Raw genomic sequence first — 20,267 nt, 5'->3', positions numbered from 1 at the left:
CATTCGTTTACAGATGCTACACAGTTTTCTTGGTATGAACTATCCAATACTTGCTTACCTTCGACGAAGATGATGTGCGATAAAGAAAAGTCCACTACTTCAAAGAAATTATACTCAATCACGCTTAGAATTACTTCATTAAACAAAATTCATTACTGTGTGAGAAACTAAGGTCCATATTCAATTCTTACTTGTTGCTATAAATTAAATAGTGGACAAAATGCATACAACATACCTTGAAGCTATCATTTTTAACTCATGATAATAGCAATCCATCTCATTACGACTTTCAGGAAGACTTGGAGTCTCAATAAGTATACTATTTAAAGCCGTCCTGGTCTCATTAATTCGACGAAGGTGTAATTCCCAGAACTTCTTTACTATACAACTTATAAGCGATACTCTTTTCTCCATTATTTGGTAATGAACGTTATTGGCAATTTTGTACCTAAATGACCGATTGTTTAAATTTTCAGTAAATATGAAAGTTCTTACTACAGTTAACACAGCTATAATGCCTTCAAAAATCATTTCAAAAAAAAGAAATACTATGAATGTAAAGAAAGCTTGCCGTATACCACTGACATCAATATTTGCTAAAAGATAGTTTGAAATACCTAAATCCTTTGCTTTTAGATCTGATTCAAATTTTTCAATAAGAGCTTCTGCAATATGGTTTCCAAATTTATCGCAAATATAATGTGCAATATCATTTTTAGCTTTGTCAACTGTCCATTTATTCCGAGTCATCGGATCACCATCCCATCGATATTCCAAAGCAGCATCGCTTATAAATCTCCAACTATTTTGATAATGAAATGGTCGGTTATGTAGAAATGTCTCGTAATCATCAAATAACTCTTTTTTCGTTTGAAATATTACGAACCTACTTAAGCAGCGAACTGTATGTTGTAGTTTCGATTTGATGGTTCTGTACCTATATAACAATTGTTTTTCAAAGTATAGTGATGCTCGAATACCGATATTGCTATCAGAAATCCTGAAAACGCGATGATATATGTCATTTGTGTTCAGTTTCAGTTCCGCTGTTATTTTTTCGCTGACGTCATAGACTGAAGTGGCAGTTAAAGAATCTCGCGACCTGTCAATAACAAATAAAGTGTTTTCCAATATATCATTTGGTAGATTTCGAATTCCATTTAGCATTGAACAGTCCTACAAAACACAAGCATATTTATCAATTTTGGAAAATGACGAACTTAGTTTTACCAGTACAGCAGTTCTATTCTTTACTGGTGACACATGTTAATAAAGTAGTGAACGGTGTCAAAGACATGCTTAATTCAAGCAAGTACAGAGATGTTCTTCAAGACAAAATGGTTTTTTAAGATAATATTTGGCAAATAGTACAAAGGCAAATAACTATGTTCCACAATAATATACAATATATTATAACTGCGTCAATATATTGTTGTAGTGGTTGGGAGAAACAACGATGATTTAAAGTGAAATGTTTAAACGAATCTGCAGTTTCGTTCGTTTTCTAAAACCATGTTATGTAAAATATGCCAAAAAAAAAAAAAAAACAGCTGAAAAGAAAAAAGAAAAACTTTAACCGAAAAAGGAAAAAAGTAGTGTTTTATCAGAATGGGTGTAATTTTTTTTCTACGCCCGAAATATTTTATGCCTAATATATGTGTATGAAAAAGAGGATGTACACTATTCTTTGATCTAAAATAAATAAAGTAAAAAACAAAATGTTTGTTAAGCAATGTATATATGCTAAATATGCAAAATGTAAATTTGTTTTGTAACAATACATGACAACAGAACAGTAAGTTTTAAATGATTTTGCTTTTGTTTTGCTTATATTTTTTCATTTATTAATAAATTGACACACCCCACAATGAATTTTGCATAGAAAAGTTGGATATTTGAATAAAGATTATAAGGAAATTCAAATACATTTTTGTGTATTGTCTGAATGTTCGATCACGTTCCAAGATTTTTTGAAATTTCAGATGCCAAAGCGTGATTTAAATAAACAGCTGCGCCATGAGCGCATGATACGCCCGACGTCTTGTGTCGAAGTTTTATGCAATAATCATCAATAGTTTCTGAGAAAGTTTTAAGCAATTACCATTTATTGCTTTTGAGACACGGCGGGACATGTGAAAAATGTTTTTTTTTACAAATATTACTAAAATAAAATTTTGAATCAAACCAAAAAGTATACAGATCTTTAGATTATTATAACAAAGAAGTGTGTACAGTTTCAAGCAATAATCATAAATTATTTTTGAGATACGGCGCGACATGTAAAAAAAAACCCTCCCCTTTTTTTAAAATACTCAATAATTCAAAAATAAAATTTTGACTCATCACCAAAAAGTATACAGATCTTTAGATTAATATAACAAAGAAGTGTGTAAAGTTTTAAGCAATAATCATGAATCGTTTTTGAAATACGGCGCGACATGTAAAAAACCCTCCCCCTTTTTTTTACAAAATACTCAATAACTCAAAAATGAAATTTTGAATCATCACCAAAAAGTAGACAGATATTAAAATTAATATAATTTAGAAGTGTGTAAAGTTTAAAGCAATAATCAGGAATCGTTTTTGAGATACGGTGCGACATGTGAAATAAACACACCCCTGTTTTAGTTACAAAGTGCCGTAACTCAAAAAGTTTAAATCTTATTTTCACCAAAAGTATACAGATCATTTGACCATCATCAAAAAACAACTATATTAAGTTTCATGAAATTTAGATAAGTCGTTCTCAAGTTACGGTGCGACATGTTTACGCCGGACAGACAGACGGACAGACAGACGGACGGACAGACGGACGGACGGACGGACACCGGACATTTGTATACCATAATACGTCCCGTCAAAATTTTGACGGGCGTATAAAAACAAATCTCTTATCTTTGTATCAGATACGTATCGTCCATTATAATGCTGTATTATTTACATGATATGAATACATATAGTCGTGTTTTGCCTGCATATGTACTGTGACTTTCTGCACGTTGATTTAAATCCAGCGGTGTGTGCCTTCTTATACAATTCAAATAATTTACTGTAACATCATTTAAAAAATGCAAGGTCACAGCAACTTGATATTTGGCATGGCTGCTATCATTTGACCATAATCAGTTTAAAACAAGTATCGATTCTCACTGATTGATTTATTATGTGGAAAATATTCTATTGGCTAGAATAGAATTGGGAACATGTCCCGCAAGGAAGAAGATACATATTTGCTGGCTAAACTTAGTCTAACTCACAAAATTCCGACGACAATATTTTAGAACATATTGCTAGCTTGTGTCATTTATAAGACGATGATTATGATAATGATGTTAACGAAAATGATCTGCTTGTTGGAGCTGATATGCAAAATGTACAAATTATAGCAAAAATACTGGATTATAAGGCAAATTCAAAAAAGGGAAAATCCAAAAAAAATGATTAAATCCAACGCTATCAACCAACAGAGAAGGCAAAACAATACATGCTATTTTTCTTGATTTGGTAAAAGGCATTAGTTTTTCCTTTTGAATAGGTTTTCACTAGTCTCATTTTAGGGCTTTTTATAGCTTACTGTTTGGTGTGAGCCAAACATCCGTGTTGAAGACCGTACTTCGACCTAGAGTGGATTTTCATGTGACTTGGAATGAGAGTTGTCTCATTGGCACTCATACCAAATCTTCTTCTATCTATAAAAAATGATGGTTGATTCTTGTTTTTTTCGCTAGCTAAACCTCCCACTTGTATGATATTGGTTCATATCTTTGTTGTATTATGAGTTATATACATATATATGCAAACGATAGTTAAAATGACCCTAATTAGGATCCAGCCATCAAAACTGTGTAAACAAACATCTTAAACATACAACACAATTGGCTAAAAAAGTCAAACAAACAAATAAGTTAATCTAGCAAAGATGCCAACAAAAAAGGGTGTAGTATAGAAATAAGTAATCAAAAATGCCAAGACGCTATTTTAAAAACCAAACATACTTTTCGTTATCAGTGACATACATTAGACAATGATGTCACCAACAAAAAGGTTTTTGAAGTTGATAGTACATACCGAATAATGTATACAATTCAGTTATATATCATCGATATGGAAAAGGGCATGTTTTGATCTTTTATTCATTTACTACTGATGTGCGAACTCACCAAGGTTGATGTCAAATTTGGCTGATATGATTTATAAGCCTAGATGTGAATCAATCGCTAGTTTACGTCTTCTCGTTACACATGCAAACAAAATGCTTCGTGTATGATCAATCTTTCTACAGCCAGACGTCACCGTACAAAAAAGTGAAGGCACAGTTCATATCTTACAGACGTTGATAGCGAAATCACAATACATATTGAGACCTAACTGACCATGTATATTCATTGTATGTAAAAGTATGCTTGTTTGATACTTTCAAATTCTTATATAATTTTTAAGCAAGTATGCAAGGACGTTTGTTCAATCCATTATGTAATATATAATGTAATTGATAAAGGGAAGAACTAATATAGAAACCCAATAAACACACCAAACTTAATGTCCTGCTGTAATCGTGTGTGGAAGTCACAGTATAAAAAGAATGTGAAGGCACATTTTATAGAGGACATAGTATACAAGGAGTGTTATTTATATGCCTTTCATTCATGTTCATGGACCTTAGTATCCGTTCGCTATACAAGACAAAAGTTAAACAATTACATACATCATACGTTAAACATCCAGAAGAAAATCTCTTTATCACACAAATCAAAAGAACTGGCACTGCCTCGTCTGATATTGATTTTAACGTATGATTTTTCTTTTTTTCCAGAGGTACATTTAATACGGCGAATTCGTTCACGTCTATGGCGGGAGGTGATGTTCCATAACAAAAAACTATATGGGGATCTTCTGTATTAAGGGTCCAGTCGTTTGCATAATTGTAGATGGAGAAATCCAAATCCTGAACTATATCTGTTATTCGCTGTTGTGTTTGTTGAAATCTTGGAAATGCTTTCCTATCATATTGTATGATACGATATGGTACTACAAGACAAAACGTACATGAGGGTAGAAATTAGACTAATAAAGTGTAAACATTTTACCTTCTTGTCCATTTTAGATCTAAATATCAACAGTAAACATCAGAACATTTTCTCTTAATATTAAGGAATTAAAATGCAATGGTTAGCCAACAAAGAACAAAAATCAAAAGTGTTGTGTATAAATTTATTTTAGAAGATATAGAAATATTCACTTTATATTTCTGGAAAAAAATTATTTTAAATCTCCTGATAAAAGTCTGAAATATTCCTAAATGTACGCCAGACGTGCGTTTCGTCTGTAAAAGACTCATCAAAGACGCTCATATCAAAATAGTTAGTAAACCAAACAAGCACAAAGCTGAAAAGCATTGATGACCCAAACTTCCAAAAAGATGTGCCAAATACGACCAAGGTAATATATGCATGGGATGAGAAAATCCTTAGTATTTCTAATAATTCATATTTTTGAAACCAGTAAATTGATAGAAGTTACCATATCATAGATATTCATGTCAACACCGAAGTGCTGACTACTGGGCTAGTGAGTGGCATCGACCCAGTGGTCTAAATAGTTATCAAAGGTACCGGGCTTAATTAAATACGACAGACGCGCGTTTCGTCTACATAAGACTCATCAATGACTCTGAGATAAAAATAGTTTGAAAGCTAAGCAAGTACAAAGTTGTAGAGCATTAATGAGACAGTAATGCATTTGCCAGCCTTTTAGGGCAAACGAGGTTATTTATGTGTGCCTGAGGTTTTTGATGATAATAACACAGTAAACACATTAACGTCACTTATTTTTCCGCACTAGATGCGCATTTAAGCAAATGATATCTTCTCAGTGATAAGCGATGCCAAATATATCCAAAACTAATTACAAACAAAATATGAAGAACGTACAAAACAAAATGTGGAGCTTATAAACCAAAAAAGGACAAAAAAGTTAAGCTGAGTTGGGAAAGGAATCATATATAATATTTTGTTGTTATTAATTTGCCACATTTCGAACTTTTCGCATTTAAGATTTTCTATTTCACTTTTGAGACTTAGACGTATTATTTATTAATTGAAGTTTACATTTCTTTTAATGAGATGTAAGACAATGAGTTTTTGTACAATTTCTTTTTTAAGGAAAAATATATTAATATCCCTACTTCATAAGGAGCAGTTTGAAATTAGTTCGTACATACAGAAGGCAATAAACACGCAATTGAATTGTTTTAGTGGTATATATTAAGTGTCTATGGAGGCGGGATCTTGTTTTGATTTGAATATGATGTTTTCGTTGTGATAGACCTACAGGTTAAGTCGGATTATTTTTATATGCTTGATTATAAAAGGAACAGGGAACAGGAAGGTAGATCAAACTATGGGACATAAAACTGAGAATGGAAATGGGGAATGGACATAGTTTGTTGACACTGAGCTAAGCAATCACTTTCCTTACTCTACGTGCCTTATTTCTAAATGGCGACTGCTAAGTAGAGAAACGGCATATACAAGTTTTTTTACTGGGAAGAACCCACGATATCCAGCCCGTAAGACGAGGCCTCTACCACGCGACCGCCACCACCGTGGCTTTGTTTCAAACAACAGCAAAAACTAACTAAAACATCATAGTAGTTATTCAATATATCGTCGCTGGGCTTCCAAAATGTTGTAAATGACTTTCTTGGCTAAAAATACTTTTTGACACCAATAGTTTTGGCGGGAGGAAATCTTTGGTATAACAATATAGCATACAGTTAGACCAATCAAAACGTTTGAAATAAGACATATTACAAAATTGCCAATGTCAGTTGTTTGTAAAGTTAGCTTCCAAAATGTTGTATGAAAACTTAAAAATCGTTGTATAATGGCTCTTGGAATAAAATAATTGTATATTTCTTTTTTTCTCTGAAAATAATTAAAGTTCTCACATAATCCGGAAATGTCAAAGTTTTTATTTCACCGTTTTTACAAAAGTGTTCAAGTTCACATACGACATTTTGGAAGCATGCATTTTGTCATAATTTTCAAAGCCTGTTTGCGAGAAATTTTTTTTTTGGAAAAATTTGTAATTTATAACATTTTGGAAGCCCAGCGACGATATGTGTGACATTTTCTGACTTTTACAACATCTTGACAATTGATAACTATCAAGGTAGTTTTTACGATAATGTGACCATTATTATTTCCACGAAACCTGAAGATATGGTTTTACATTACGAGAAATTTAATCAGAGCTGATTACTGAATTGTCCATCAAAAGCCTTTTACAATTGCTTAAGACTGTTTTCCAGAAAAATTTAATTGAGTTATCACACCTTCAGTATTAAAATTTCTCATAACAGATTTAATTTGTTAATCGGCTGCATCATTAAATCATCTCGGAAACTATGCATGTTCATATATGTCGCGTCTAAATCAAAATGATAACATTTTATGACATTTCTTTTGTTTTCGGTGTAATTACAGACGAATGTTTAGTTTATGACGAGAAATTGTTCATGATTGGACGTGTTTTGAAACAACTGATTCAATTGTAAAAGCATTATAACCAAATAGAAATAGCATATAAACAACAAGAAAAGATTGATAAATTAACTTAACAAACTGAAATACTATGTTTAAATGTAAAACATGGCTTTTAATGCAGAAATGTACATATTATTTAATGATTTGCAGGCGAACTAAGTAAATACCTACCTTGTAAAGTTGACAATGACATTTGTCTACCTAAAAAAAATGATGCAAGAAGTTTAAAAATATCAATGATCTTGATAATATCAGTTTTAGAGAAATTGTTGGTTTGAATCAGATCGAAGTACGATTTATACCTCCCTAAGACAAGAAACTCATATCTTTGCAGGCCATTCTGAAACAAGGCAGGAGCAACTCTTTGACGTCGAAATTCTGAACTGTAAAATATAGAGGATTCTGCTCGGCTTTCAAAATATATCAAGTTATTTTAAAAGTACATGGTCATGTTTATTAGCCTTGATTAGTTCTTCCTCGAACAAGTATGGTACTGTTTCCCTTTCTAAACCCATTGATCGATACAACAAAAAACGACTTTCTGCTTTTCAAAGTCTTGTTTACAACAGTGCTTCTGTATTTTATAAAGTTACTGTCCACTGTAAGAAAACTGTTTATTGAATACTTTGGATGAACCATTGTGTATTTAAAGTATTGAGTTTTGTTTGAAGGCTATCACCTCTGATTAATATATTATTTATAACATGTCCTTACCTGTTGAACTCTAGATTTATGTTGACGCATTGATAGCCTCCTTTTTGGCCAAATTTATACAAGAAACACAGATCTTAAAAGAATACATTTTTATTCAACACTCTGATTAAAATTAAAGAACCTAAATCTGACATCATCAACATTGTGGATATTTTGTTAACAACAAAAGGGACTAAGCAAGAGGGTATTTGTCGTGAATGCTCAGATGACAACATAAAGTTTTGATTTGCTATACACATATGTGAAATATGTGGGCGTTCAAAGTTTGTTTAAAATTACGACTATTACCATTTTTATTTTATAAATAAACAACACCCATTCAAAAGTTAAATGATCAAATACCGAAATTGGAAAATTCTAAAGGAACAGTCAAATGGCAAAGTCAAAAGCTCAAACAAATCAAACGAATAGATAACATCTGTCATATTCTTGACTTACTACAATTTATTTTGTAAGAATACTCTAAATACTAATATATAGTTTATTAGTCATTAGTTAATCAGTGAAGAAACCACTACGAGAATTTAAGGATTTATTGGTACCTTGTCTAGAATGAGATTTTCATCACTTTCCAGTGACGAACCGAAACAAAAACACCATGAAAGAGGATATTGTGACATATTTGTTGAAGAAACAATTTAATGGGTCTTTTTGTGTTTCACCAGGTTTTCTTTTTCTTTTCTTCACAAAATGCAATTTAAACTTTGTAATTTGTTATGAAGTCATTTAAATTGTCTGGATAACACTTGGGTGTCTTTTTTCATATCATATTTGTCTTTACAGTTTTACTTCGATTCACGAAGCATGTTTTACCACAAATGTCACGCAAAGCATGATATTCAGTTGAAAAGTAATGTACAATTATTCAACTCACATGTTGTTTTTTTGTTTGAATAGAACTCAGTAGAGCAGAGGATTTAATATTCTAAACACATCGATTTTAGATTATCAATTTATACAGGTACAATTCCATTCAAATAAAGTCGTAAAATTGATTCAGCATGTATGTTCTTGTCACGTAAAGTTGACGCTAAAGGAAATTGTAAAGCTGCGTTTATAACATTTAAAGATTTATCTGAATATAATTATACATTACAAATGTTTAATTTTTCTTCAATTCATATGTATATGACTTGCTTGACTTCGAGTATAATAGTACATAATATTTGACATATAAAATGTATACATTTAAACAACACAAACATTTTCTTTTCTGAAAGGTTTTATACTGTTTATTCCTTTTTGTTTATTTATATTAATGTTATTTTGGGGATTTAAAAAATCACATAAATACCTATTATCTTTTTTAGATCGATCGATTTATATTATATGAATATCCATTATATTGACAAATCAAACTTTAAAAAATCAAATTGAAAAAGTGGACCCAATAAACTTCTTCCATTCTTCTGGAAGCGTTGAATATCATACAAAACAGTAGTCAGCCCTTTTTGAAGTGCAAAACCTTTACAAAAGTATGCTGATCCTTATAAATTATTAGCTTTTGTGTTCAAAATATAATATTAAATAAAATAATTTTGAACAAGTCGTTAAACACTTGCTCAATATTTATTTCAAGTATTGAGAAGTGAACCAAAAAGATTGAAAATATTGTATCATTAACATTGCAATGCAGAAAAATATTCATTTTAGTGGTTCTGAACTTCTCTTTGAAGAACCAGGAAAACCAAGATTAGTCTACAGGCTTTTCAGAAGGCTATAAAACTCATAATTTTTAGATAATGACATATAAAATGTTTGCATGCATTTAGTTCATAATTTATAGTAATTTAAGGAAATGCAAAAACAATACAAATACCTTTAATATTCATAAATGTAAATAGCTAAAATGAAAAACTTGCTAAAGCATTTTAAATAGGTTTTAGCATGCCATAGTGTTTATCAGAGTAAAGTATTGTCAAATATATGTCATTGAAAATATCAAACTGGTCATCATGTATAGAGAATAATACATGGCAAAATCCGAGGCATATGTCGTATCATCCCGAGACACCAATATCAGCCCAAGGGCCTTTAGACCCAAGGGATGATATTGGTCGAGGGTGATGCGGCATGTGATACGGATTTTTCCATGTTTTATACGCTTTATCATATATTTCAACAGGAGAGTTATATTATATGAACTGTTCACTGGGTTACCTTCAGTAACGGTTCTACCTTTGTCTTGTTTTGAAAGCCTTAAAAGAACTGCTCAATTACTAATCCAAAGCACCGGGGTTACCATATAATTTGAGTGCTGTTGTTTTAAAAATATTTTGTTTATTGTTGTATTTTTTTGTGTGTTTTGTATTTTTTACAGTTGCATTTAGTGTGCCAAATATTTTGAAAACTTGACGTTCGTGACGTCACATCTACATACCAAACAATAACGTCATTCAATAAATTGCGTCACGACCGAATGACTGTACCTATTTTGAGGAAAAATATTTCTTAAGCTTACATAAATAAAAACTGACTATGTAAAAAAAAAGTAGGGGTGTGATAAAGGGTATGCGATAAAGGGTAGGGGTGTGATAAAGGATATGCGATAAAAGGTGCGCATCAAAGTGGCGCGATATGGATTAAACAGCAGGCTATTTATCACATATTCAAAACTACTGTATTTACTACTAAACATTTGATAAATATATATATATCAGCCAGCATGGCCAGGTAACAAAGGGGACCTCAAAAGATCCTAGTTTTTAAGAAAACCGAAAATTTCCTCCAATTCCAATCTCCTATTGAAATGTGAAAAAAAATCATTATTTGGAAAAAAGTATTGGCAAGAAAACCCAATCTCCACTTGAATAAGTCAACATAAAAAAATTGATCATTCAAAATAAAATCAATATATACATGATACAGTAAGTTCGGAAATTTTACAAAGGTGTTTGTTTATACAAATATTTGGGAAGTTTTAGCTAGCTCTAATTGTATAGTTTTATTATTGATATTCACCCAAATTTGTATCTAGTCTTAATTATAAATTATGTATTTATATGGCAGAAGGTTCTTGGTTTTTCTAATTATTAGAAGAATTTTATACACATAGGTAGTATACCTAAAACGACAAAGTTATTTTTCATTTACCTGTAAAAATTATTAAAACTGTTTTTTTTCCAAAGTGATTATTTTCGAAGGGTTAAATATTTCGCAGTGGTGTCTTGCCATGGCTTTGTTTGGACTTGTTTGTTTGCTTTTTGGCCTTGAATTTTTGTCCCTAATATTTTATTAACTGTGCCTTAGCATTCAGGTATCGCAGATCAAATTTATTCGTTCATAGTGTTTTAATTTACGTTTTTTGATTGAGTTAAGCCTTCTAATTGATATTTTATCGTGTTTTTTTCTATGTTGTGATGTTATACTATTGTTTCAGAAAAAAGGAAAAGGTTCGGTATCATTAAAACGTTCAATCCCGCTGCAAATGTTTGCACCTGTCCTAAGTCAGGAATCTGATATACAGTAGTTGTCGTTTGTTTATGTTGTTTACACGTGTTTCTCGTTTCTCGTTTTTTTATATAGGTTAGACCGTTGGTTTTCTCGTTTGAATGGTTTTACACTATTAATTTTGGGGCCCTATATAGCTTTTTGTTCGGTGTGAGCCAAGGCTCCGTGTTGAAGGCCGTAAATTGACCTATAATGGTTTACTTTTATAAATTATTATTTGGATGGAGAGTTGTCTCATTGGCACTCACACCACATCTTCCTATATCTATATATATTATGTCTTGGTGCAGTACAAAATGTATCACAATAATAAAAACTTGCATCATGATGTCCAACACATGTATTTAACTGTATACAGCCTTTCCTGCAATTGTAGTAATTTCAAATCTGGATTTTTGATTGGTTGTATCAAAATTGCAATAATGATATCAGTAATTTCTAAATTTCACTATGCAGACACGACAAACAATGTTCAGACAAATTCTGCAAAAAATTACAAAATAAAGAAATTTTACCAAAAAATAAGGGGGGAAAGAAAGGGTAAATTAGATGACAAGAAAGAATATAACCTATAGGCACTATCATCCATAAAATTTCTTCTGTCTATCTTTCTGTTATCTGTAAATCTTTGACTAACTTCATTCACACTTCTCGCCCATGTGTGAAGACTTCCTGTCCCAAATAATGCTAGGCCTCCGCCACCTGAATAACAATTAAATATAATTATAAGATCATATAAGCCTGAGTAGTACAAAAATCCATCATTTACAATAGAAAAATTACAGGTAATTTACCATGTGATACTAATAAGTTTTCCTTTGAATATCCCAACCTTTAGTTTGTCTGCCAAAATGTTTTCTGTATTTGATCCTTCTCATCAGCATGATCAGGGCTGGCAACAACAGTCAACACAGTCAAAGAGTGCTAGTTAATTGCCCTTGGATTCCCAATTTTGCTCCTACGAAGCCTCACAGGGAAGTTAATGTTACCCTTGAATGTAAAACGATCAAGAATTTTTCCTTATAATTTCTGAACATTTTGTGACCCCAATATACATGCATCTGACAAATACATATGTTACTTGTATATGGCTAAAATATTCCCTTATATTATAAAACATTTATTGCATATTTACATTTTGTAGTTGAATGTTATTGTTTATTCCTGTCTAGCAAATTTCATGGGATCATTCACCTACTGCTTGTAATACACATGACCTAGTTTTAAAGTAGTTTCTTCAAATTGAAAATTCAGGTTTATTTAAATGCATTATTTGACTGTACCTTAAAACTGAATATTTCCAAATGTAAAAATACAGAAATTTTCTTGCAAACACATACACTTTGTACATGAGCACCTGTTTAGTCTATTAATTTGTGTTTGATAAAAACTTCCTGTTATTTTGTTGGGAAATAATGGGGAAATCCCTGTTAACACAAATTCGTTTGTTCAATCAAATATGAAATATATAATGTAATTGATAAAGGGAAGAAATAATATAGAAACCCAATAAACAAACCAAACTTAATGTCCTGCTCTAATCTTGTGTGGAAGTCACAGTACAAAAAGAATGTGAAGGCACATTTTATAGAGGACATAGTTTACAAGGAGTGTTATTTATATGCCTTTCATTCATGTTCATGGACCTTAGTATCCGTTCGCTGTACAAGACAAAAGTTAAACAATTACATACATCATACGTTAAACATCCAGAAGAAAATCTCTTTATCACACAAATCAAAAGAACTGGCACTGCCTCGTCTGATATTGATTTTAACGTATGATTTTTCTTTTTTTCCAGAGGTACATTTAATACGGCGAATTCGTTCACGTCTATGGCGGGAGGTGATGTTCCATAACAAAAAACTATATGGGGATCTTCTGTATTAAGGGTCCAGTCTTTTGCATAATTGTAGATGGAGAAATCCAAATCCTGAACTATATCTGTTATTCACTGTTGTGTTTGTTGAAATCTTGGAAATGCTTTCTTATCATATTGTATGATACGATATGGTACTACAAGACAAAAAGTACATGAGGGTAGAAATTATTGTGAGATATTTTTTTTGGGAAAATTTGTAATTTACAACATTTTGAAAGCCCAGCGACGATATGTGTGATATTTTTATGACTTTTACAACATCTTGACAGATAATTATCAAGGTAGTTTTTACGATAATGTCACCATTATTTTCTGCCATGAAACCTGAAGATATGGTTTTTCATTACGAGAAATTTAATCAGAGCTGATTTCTGAATTGTCCATCAAATAGCCTTTTACATTGCTTAAGACTGTTTTCCAAAAAACTGAGAAATTTAATTAAGTTATCACCTTCAGTATTAAAATTTCTCATAACAGATTTAATTTGTTAATCGGTTGCATCATTAAAACATCTGGGAAACCACGCATGTTCATATATGACGCGTCTAAATCAAAATGATAAAATTTTTCTTTTGTTTTCAGTGTAATTACAGACGAATGTTTAGTTTATGACGAGAAACTGTTTATGATTGGACGTGTTTTGAAACAACTGATTCAATTGTAAAAGCATTATAACTAAATAGAAATAGCCTATGAACAACAAGAAAAGATTGATAAATTAACTTAACAAACTGAAATACTATGTTTTAATGTAAAACATGGCTTTTAATGAAGAAATGGTACATATTATTTAAAGATTTGCAGGCGAACTAAGTAAATACCTACCTTGTAAAGTTGACAATGACATTTGTCTACCTAAAAAAAAAAGAATGCAAGAAGTTTAAAAATATCAATAATCTTGATAATATCAGTTTTAGAGAAATTGTTTGTTTATACCTCCCTAAGACAAGAAATTCATATCTTTGCAGGCAATTCTGAAACGAGGCAGGAGCAACTCTTTGACGTCGGAATTCTGAACTGTGAAATATAGAGGATCCTGCTCGGCTTTCGTAATATATCAAGTAATTTTAAAAGTACATAGTCATGCTTAAAATATCCTCCTTTATGATCAAATTTATACAAGAAACACAGATCTTAAAAGAATACATTTTAATTCAACACTCTGATCAAAATTATGAAAATATGAAAAATAAGGAAATAGCAAAAAAAAAAAAAATGCACAAGATGGTTTCAAATAACTTTGTTAATACTTCAATTGTTTTTGGCAGACATGTTTCAACATTTATTTGAACTGCTAAAGTTCAATATTTCAATTGTTTTGTAATTTTTAGATAATGACATATAAAATGTTTGCATGCATTTAGTTCATAATTTATGACAAAAATAAGCAAAGACCCATCGAAACAACATCTGATAAACAAATTTAATAATACTTTTAGATATTTGGATGATATTTTGGCTCTCAATAATGACGACATCAGTATGTATATTAATGAAATTTATCCTGTTGAACTTACTTTAAATAAAGCTAATACTAACAATGACCACTGCCCTTTTCTCGATCTTGATATCTATATCACTAATGGAAAGCTGAATACTAAAATTTATGATAAAAGGGATGATTTTCGATTTCCTATCGTTAATTATCCGTTTTTAGATGGTGACGTTCCCTTGTCACCATCTTACGGTGTTTATATATCTCAACTTCTACGATTCGCTCGTGTATGTAACAATGTTTTAGATTTTAACGAGAGAAATTTATGTATTACTGAAAAATTATTACACCAGGGTTTTCGATATCACAAACTAGTCAAAACATTTACTAAATTTTATCATCGGTTTAAAGACATCATTCGTAAATATAGCTCAACATGCAGACTTCTAATACGTTCAGGTATTTCACATCCATTTTTTTATGGAAATATTCTTTATAAAGCACAAAGGTGTCAGTATTCACCTCAGAAACTTACAAAACCTTTGAATAGACTTATTAAGAAGGGATATAATTACGATACTGTTGCCAAGTCATTAAAGATTGCATATTTTGGCGTTAATATTGAGTCACTGATAAGGTCTTTGCATCGGAACTAAACACATTTATTCTAAAAACAGTTGTTGGCATGACACAGGTTATGTTCTTCTCATATATGTTATGATGGTATGATACTAAACCCCTAATTGGAAGGATTGTGCCTGATTTCATATGATGAAATCATAATCTTTCAGTTAGTTTAATTGAAGTCTGGAGCTGGCATGTCAGTTAACTGCTAGTAGTCTGTAGTTAGTAGTTGTCGTTTGTTTATGTTGTTTACACGTGTTTCTCGTTTCTCGTTTTTTATATAGGTTAGATCGTTGGTTTTCCGGTTTGAATGGTTTTACACTATTAATTTTGGGGCCCTTTATAGCTTTTTGTTCGGTGTGAGCCAAGGCTCCGTGTTGAAGGCCGTACATTAACCTATAATGGTTTACTTTTATAAATTATTATTTGGATGGAGAGTTGTCTCATTGGCACTCACACCACATCTTCCTATATCTATACATATTATGTCTTGGTGCAGTACAAAATGTATCACAATAATAAAAACTTGCATCATGATGTCCAACACATGTATTTAACTGTATACAGCCTTTCCTGCAATAGTAGTAATTTCAAATCTGGATTTTTGATTGGTTGTATCAAAATTGCAATAATGATAGCAGTAATTTCTAAATTTCACTATGCAGACACGACAAACAATGTTCTGACAAATTCTGCAAAAATTGACAAAATAAAGAAATTTTACCAAAAAAATAAAGGGGGAAAGAGAGGGTAAATTTGATGACAAGAAAGAATATAACCTATAGGCACTATAATCCATAAATTTTCTTCTGTCTATCTTTCTGTTATCTGTAAATCTTTGACTAACTTCATCCACACTTCTCGCCCATGTGTGAAGACTTCCTGTCCCAAATAATGCTAGGCCTCCGCCACCTGAATAACAATTAAATATAATTATAAGATCATATAAGCCTGAGTAGTACAAAAATCCATCATTTACAATAGAAAAATTACAGGTAACTTACGATGTAATACTAATAAGTTTTCCTTTGAATACCCCAATCTTTAGTTTGTCTGCCAAAATGTTTCCTGTTTTTGATCCTCCTCATCAGAATAATCAGGGCTGGCCACAACAGTCAACACAGTAAATAAGTGCTAGTTAATTGCCCTTGGGTTACCAATTTTGCTCCTAAGAAGCCTCACAGGGAAGTTAATGTTACCCTTGAATGTAAAACAATCAAGAATTTTTCCTTATAATTTCTGAACATTTTGTGACCCCAATATACATGCATCTGACGAATAAATATGTTACTGTATCTTGTATATGGCTAAAATATTCCCTTATTATAACACATTTATTGCATATTTACATTTTGTAGTTGAATGTTATTGTTTATTCCTGTCTAGCAAATTTCATGGGATCATTCACCTACTGCTTGTAATACACATGACCTAGTTTTAAAGTAGTTTCTTCAAACTGAAAATTTAGGTTTATTTAAATGCATTGCGCTTTCTTTTATAGATGTAAACATGATAAATGCTAGCATTCAATTTGACTGTACCTTAAAACTTAATATTTCCAAATGTTAAAATACAGGAATTTTAAATGAGCGCATGTTTAAGTCTATTCATTTGTGTTTGATAAAAACTTCCTGTTATTTTGTTTGGAAAATATGGAGAAACCCTGGTAACACAAATTCAAGTTATTTATATATAATTAGACCTGACAAACATTTAAATCAATTATTAATTCAAAGAATAAATATATAAGTAATTAAATAAAATTTTGACAATGAAAGAGTGTGAACAAAATATATTATTCACATTTATTAACTTTTTGGGGGTGAGGCAGGAGGGTGGGGTTAGTGTAATTGTTTTTTTGTGTTTTCTTTTCTTTCATATATTATTTAGACCATGAACAAAGTGGGAAAATTTATCTAAACACAATTTTGTTTGAAAAAAAGCTTTTTGAAATATCATAAACATTTTTACTTTGATTTTCCAACTTACATTTGACTCACATGTAATCAATTAAAACATTAAACCGAGCTGCTAAGTAGTTAAAACTGTAATCACTTACTGGTCAGTCAACACTGAGGTTGTGAGTTTGACTCCAATCTTAATTGACTAGGATTGTCAGTTTTCCTATCCAAGGTCAGTGATTTTCTCCAGGTACTCCGGCTTCCTCCACCAATTAAAACTACCCGCCACAAAATAGCCTAAATGCAGTGCTTGAAAGTGGTGTTAAAATACCAAAATAAGAAAAATTAAAAAAAATCATAATTAATTTCATCTTACCTAAAGCAGTATGGCCTTTTGTAGATTTCAATATTTCTCCATCAGTTTTTGGCACATAGTTTTCTGGAGGGAAATTTCTTGTAAATGACATTAAACAAAACCATTTACAATCGTCTTTTGACGCTGAATCAAACCCAATAAATTCCCGAGCAAAGTACGACCACAGTTCGTCACCGTCATGTCATGAGCTTTATCCCAAGTTGGTTTACTTTGGAATATTTACAACTCGGTTCATTGTCTTTTTCATGCTCAAGCTGGAATATAGTTCTTTTGAACCCATGTTCTGACATTTTTTCAGCAGTAAATGACTGAATTAGCATGGCTGCAAGAGTTATCTTTTCTTGGGCACATTGTGGTGAACAATCATCATCATCTGGCCCTTGAAAATAACCATCGTCATCAGAACAAATGATGTAAACTGGACGTACATAATGTCTGAATAATGGAGGATGGAAAAACAAGGTCAAAGTCAAAAGTTCGCTTCCACATTCTATACATATTAAGTTCTTTCCACACACAAGCTTTACCAAAGCTTTGCATCTCCCATCAACAATTGGCCATTCTATCTTATTTGTTTTCTTACAAGAAGAGTTCCACACGGTGATATCACCTTGACAACATAATTCTAAATCACCAATGAATAAAGGCAAGTGATAACTGATTGTGTCACCATCATTTAAATTCAGAATTTTCATGTCCGAAAAAAAAAAAGTAAAAAAAAAAAAATAATATTAGACATGAAAAACCTTTTAATAAGGTACAAAATAAATTTGTCACTTACATTTTTTGAAATATATCTATATCTTATTAGTCATGTGTCAATGCTTATAAAACTTTCAAAAGATTTATGTTTGATTTTAATAAACATTGTGTTGAAAGGCGAAGAACTGTCTGATATAAATTTTATATGGTCATACATTTTTACTCAGTTAACGTTGTATTTGGTCTCCAGCAAGTGGAGTGTAAATATCAAATAAAAGTTTTGAAGTTTTATTTTAATACATGTTACATTTAACAGTCAGAGCTCAGACATAAATAAGTCTAAATCTGCTTTTGACTCATAGAGGTCTAAATTTGTAAGTTTTAGGATTTGTCTCCCTTGTCTCCCTTTTATGCAAGACAAAATACGACTTTAATAAGTCAAATATTGTTAAGCAAGAAATAATTGACCAGAATCAAAAAGTTGCAAATATCGACTCCTACAAGTCGATAAGTTACCAGATTGGAAAACTTCAAGACCCACGCATATTTATAGAAGGTCACACATCTAAATCAAATAATGATAGCATTGAAAAACAATGCTTTGTCTTCTAGAGAAAAATATGAATGAGAGTCTAAAAAATCGGAGATAATGTTAATTAACCTTACAATGCAACCACCTGGAGCCACACTTAATGAGATAAAACATCTGTGTTTAGTAAGGATGTTCAATTAGATAATTAAATATAGATAGCTCAAGTCCTTGTGAACTCTCAGATAGGTTTTTGCTGTCATAGGAGGTGTACTTTGGCCACCAAGCCAAATTAAGTTTTTTCATCAACATATATACCTAAACAAGTCTGTCATTTTCTGACTTTGAAATTGAAAACACATTTTTATAATAAATACATGTTTTGACTTCTGTAAGTCAAAAACAAAAATCGACTTGTTTATGTCTGAGCTCTGACTGTTTAAGGTCATACAATACAGTTACAGGTGAGGTAATGACATTGCTAAATTGTAAATTGTTATTTTTGCGACGTCAAACTATGACTTCTCAGGAAAAGATGCAGATTTAGGCTGATTTTTATCATTCAAACTTATTTAACATTGTTTAACTTGAAAACGAGTTCATGGACCCCTCTTTTTTAAAATGCCATTTGGTTTGAAAACGCGAGAAGATTAATATGTGTGCCAATTTTCATGAAAGTGTATATAGTGCAATTTTTAAAAATTTAATTCCGTATTTACAGTTTGATGAAAATTTCCATATAGGCTATTTTTTGCCTGATTAAATCAAATATGTAATAAAAAATATACCTTCATGTGCTACTTTTTGAGTTAAATGAGGTCGAAATTTTTTATATTTGCTCAAAACTTGGATTTGTTCCAGTATTTTTCCTTTCGAAAGAAAGACACTACTTTTTTGTTTTAAAAGATAAACAAAAATTGTTTTTTGTTAAATAATTTGTAATTTCTATAATTTATAAGTATCCTTAAAATTTATGCATTTTTTATTCAGAAATAACTCATATTTATCAAATGATCATGAATTGAGAATAAAACGTCACTTTTTGCTGTATATTTATCAAAATTAAAATAAATGCACTATTTACAGTTTTATAAAATTCGGCCCACA

At 31.1% G+C, this 20,267-nt stretch overlaps 3 protein-coding genes across 3 annotated transcripts in view; 1 reads left to right on the top strand and 2 right to left on the bottom strand.

Annotated features, from left to right (window-relative positions):
* Positions 1 to 171, top strand: part of LOC139528958 (mucin-21-like) — a gene marked incomplete at its 5' end in the record, with an annotated part of 1,711 nt that extends 1,540 nt beyond the window's left edge. The window contains one exon of the mRNA XM_071325204.1: positions 14 to 171. Within this exon, the coding sequence (XP_071181305.1) occupies positions 14 to 171 (158 nt within the window). The remainder of the gene's footprint in view (positions 1 to 13) is intronic.
* LOC139527838 (uncharacterized) overlaps positions 1 to 18,053 on the bottom strand; it is a 22,876-nt gene extending 4,823 nt beyond the window's left edge. Inside the window, exons 1-8 of the mRNA XM_071323517.1 lie at positions 17,930 to 18,053; positions 16,432 to 16,564; positions 14,419 to 14,448; positions 12,995 to 13,727; positions 12,281 to 12,413; positions 7,719 to 7,748; positions 4,706 to 5,028; positions 236 to 1,176 (exon numbers count right to left, since the gene is read on the bottom strand). Coding sequence (XP_071179618.1) covers positions 236 to 1,176; positions 4,706 to 5,028; positions 7,719 to 7,748; positions 12,281 to 12,296 — 1,310 coding nt within the window. The 5' untranslated portion in view covers positions 12,297 to 12,413; positions 12,995 to 13,727; positions 14,419 to 14,448; positions 16,432 to 16,564; positions 17,930 to 18,053. The remainder of the gene's footprint in view (positions 1 to 235; positions 1,177 to 4,705; positions 5,029 to 7,718; positions 7,749 to 12,280; positions 12,414 to 12,994; positions 13,728 to 14,418; positions 14,449 to 16,431; positions 16,565 to 17,929) is intronic.
* LOC139526452 (uncharacterized) lies at positions 12,399 to 18,624 on the bottom strand. The gene is made up of 4 exons (XM_071321601.1): positions 18,153 to 18,624; positions 16,500 to 16,564; positions 14,419 to 14,448; positions 12,399 to 12,413 (listed from the first exon to the last, which is right to left on the bottom strand). Exons 1-4 carry the CDS (start codon positions 18,622 to 18,624, stop codon positions 12,399 to 12,401), a joined length of 582 nt encoding a protein of 193 aa, XP_071177702.1.
* Between the last annotated feature and the right edge of the window lie 1,643 nt (positions 18,625 to 20,267).

The sequence above is a fragment of the Mytilus edulis genome, chromosome 6 (genome assembly GCF_963676685.1).
Source record: "Mytilus edulis chromosome 6, xbMytEdul2.2, whole genome shotgun sequence".
NCBI lineage: Eukaryota > Metazoa > Mollusca > Bivalvia > Mytilida > Mytilidae > Mytilus > Mytilus edulis.
The sequence above is the reverse complement of the archived record's forward strand: the minus strand, read 5'-3'. Positions and strand labels throughout refer to the sequence as shown.